Genomic DNA, 2853 nt, shown 5'->3' on the forward strand with positions numbered 1-2853 from the left:
TTTTGTCACCTAGTAACTCTCCCCGTGTTAAGTATGCAATGTATGGTCCCATCCAAGAATCAATCTCCTCTTGGACAAAAAGAACGCTTCCCTGTGGCTCATTAATACTCGGCTGAGCCAATGTTTCTTGGATAACCGACCGAGTGGCCCCTGGTTTCTTAGTACTGGCTAGCTTAGAGAGTAGATCGACCCACGAATTTTGTTCTCGGGGTACATGTTTAAGTGTAAACTCTCGGAAATTTTTCGAAACGTAGTGACTGTTCCAGCAATATGCCCCCTGGACCTTCCAAGACAATTCTCCCTCTACTTCCTCCGAGATTTGAAGCACCGTCCACCGATAGAATCCATTGAGTTTCTCCGACAGTACCCTCCTCAACAGGAGAAGTCAATTCCATCACGAAGTCGACTAAAGCTTGAGCTTTGATTGCCCCTCTCGGCTCATACTTGATGGAGAACTCCGATAGCTCGACCGACCACTTCATCATTCTTCCTGCCAGGTCGAGCTTTTGTAAGACTTGCCGGATCGGATGGTCAGTTCGGACTACCACCTCGTAGCTCTAGAAATAGTGTCTTAACTTCCTTGCGGTAACTAGTATCGCCAAAGCCAACTTCTCAATCTTCTGGTACCTCGTCTCGGCCTCCTGTAAAACCCTACTCATGAAGTAAATAGGAACTTGAGAAGCTTCCTGCTCTTGTACTAGAATCGCACTGACTGCTCGGTCAGATGCCGATATGTAGACCAACAAAGGGGTGTTCGGTCATGGTTTTTTAGGATCAACGACGACGCAAATGACCTCTTGAGTTCCGTGAAAGCTTCTTCACACTCGGTCGTCCAAGTGAAACGATCGTTCTTCTTTAAGCATTGAAAAAGGGGTAATGCCTTATCAGCTGCCCTTGAAAGAAAACGGGATACAAAAGTCATTCTTCCCGTAAGTTGTTGGACTTCCTTCACTGTAGATGGACTCTTCATGTTGATGATGGTCGAGCACTTGTCAGGGTTTTCTTCGATGCCATGATGAGTCAGTAGGAAGCCGACGAACTTTCCTGCTTGGACCCCGAAAGAGCACTTTTCGGGATTCAACTTGAGTTGGTACTTACCGATAGTGTCAAAAAACTCCTGCAAATCGTCGAAATGTCGATCGATGCTCGCTGACTTCACCACCATGTCATCCACATAAGCTTCCACATTCCTACCTAGCTGATTTACTAGGACCTTGTCCATCAGTCATTGATAAGTCGCCCCTGCGTTCTTTAAACCGAACGGCATAACCCTGTAGCAAAAATTGGCTTGGTCTGCTATGAAGGCAGTCTTGTCTTCATCGGCTGAATGCATTCGGATCTGGTTGTACCCCGAGTAAGCATCCATGAAACTCAGCAATTCGTACCCCGATGCCCCATCAACCAAGTAGTCTATGTTGGGCAACGGGTACGAGTCCTTTGGGCAGACCTTATTCAGATCAGTGAAGTCCGTACACATTCTCCATTTCCCGTTACTCTTGCGCACCATCACCACATTCGCCTACCAGGTCAGTATTGAATTTCTCGGACATGTCCTGCCATCACCAACTTTTTTGTTTCTTCCGCGATGGCCCTTCGTTTCTCCTCTCCAAACTTCCTCCTCTTTTGGATTACTGGTTTTGCGTTAGGATCTATGGCTAGTTTGTGGCACGGGAAATCGGGGTCAATGCCAGGCATGTCTTGGGAATTCCATGCAAACGCCGACGCATTCTCCCTTAAAACATTGACCAACCTTTCTTCGTTTTCCGGGGTTAAAGAAGTACCAATCTTCACATTCCTTCCCTCCGTCACTGCTACTTCCTTGACATCTTCCACAGGGGCAGGTCGGTGATCAAAATGACCCATCCTAGGATCCAATTCGATGGAATGGATGTGTTTTTCAGCCGGCGTGGTGTACAAGCATCTTCGTGCCTTCAAACTGTCCTCGTAATACTTTCGGGCAACTTGTTGATCCACTTTGAGGATTCCAACGTCCCCATTCAGCAATGGGTACTTCACTTTCAGATGCGATGTTGACACAACGGCCCCCAGTTTGTTCAGCGTTGGCCTGCCGATAAGTATGTTGTATGACGACTGAGCATTCACTACTAAATACCGAATGGTCACCGTTTTCATCTGCGAGCCCTGGGCAAAGGTCGTTTCTAAGTCAGCATACCCCCTAGCCATAACCTGATCTCCTACAAAACCTACCAGGGTCCCCGCATATGGTACAAGTCGGTCGTTGGGGATCTTCATTCCCACGAAGGCTTCCCAAAAAAGGATGTCAGCCGAACTTCCCTGATCGACCAAAACGCGCTTCACATTATAGCTCATCACTATCGTCGAGATGACAATAGGATCATCCTCATGAGGGGACACTCCTTCATAGTCGGCATCCGAGAAAGAAATGATGGGTTGGGGGATCGGCGAAATTCTGACACTGATAGAATGGAGCGCGTGTACCTCTTTCGAGCAGCTGAGGTGACGCCTCCTCTCGCAAATCCCCCTGCCACTGTGTTGAAATCCCTGTGAATCGCCTGTTGATGGACTTCCGACGCCTTTGTTGGAGAGTCCTTGAGAGGGGTTCTTTCTCTGTGCCTATCCCTCCTTGCGTCGTTCTGTGTATGCCTGTGTCGCTTCTCCGATGAGCCTTCCTCTTGTTCCCTCGCCACAAACTTTTTCAGGCATCCCTCCTTGATTAGCCGTTCAATCTGTCTCCCAAGGATGAAACAATTTTCAGTGGTATGCCCATGAGTCCCATGAAACTCACACCAGTCGGTCTTGAAGGGACCCAACTGACACTCCGTCGCTGCTGGAAACTCAAAAAGTGATGCACTATTGACATCATGAAGTATC

General features: G+C 48.1%; 1 protein-coding gene across 1 annotated transcript; it reads right to left on the bottom strand.

Moving 5' to 3' along the window:
* Positions 1-1527: 1527 nt before the first annotated feature.
* On the bottom strand, positions 1528-2331 carry LOC145952483 (uncharacterized). Its single transcript, XM_083064849.1, has one exon. It carries the CDS (start codon positions 2329-2331, stop codon positions 1528-1530), a length of 804 nt encoding a protein of 267 aa, XP_082920975.1.
* Between the last annotated feature and the right edge of the window lie 522 nt (positions 2332-2853).

This window comes from Cajanus cajan, chromosome 10, assembly GCF_000230855.2.
Source record: "Cajanus cajan strain Asha chromosome 10, NIPB_CcT2T_4, whole genome shotgun sequence".
Classification (NCBI taxonomy): domain Eukaryota; kingdom Viridiplantae; phylum Streptophyta; class Magnoliopsida; order Fabales; family Fabaceae; genus Cajanus; species Cajanus cajan.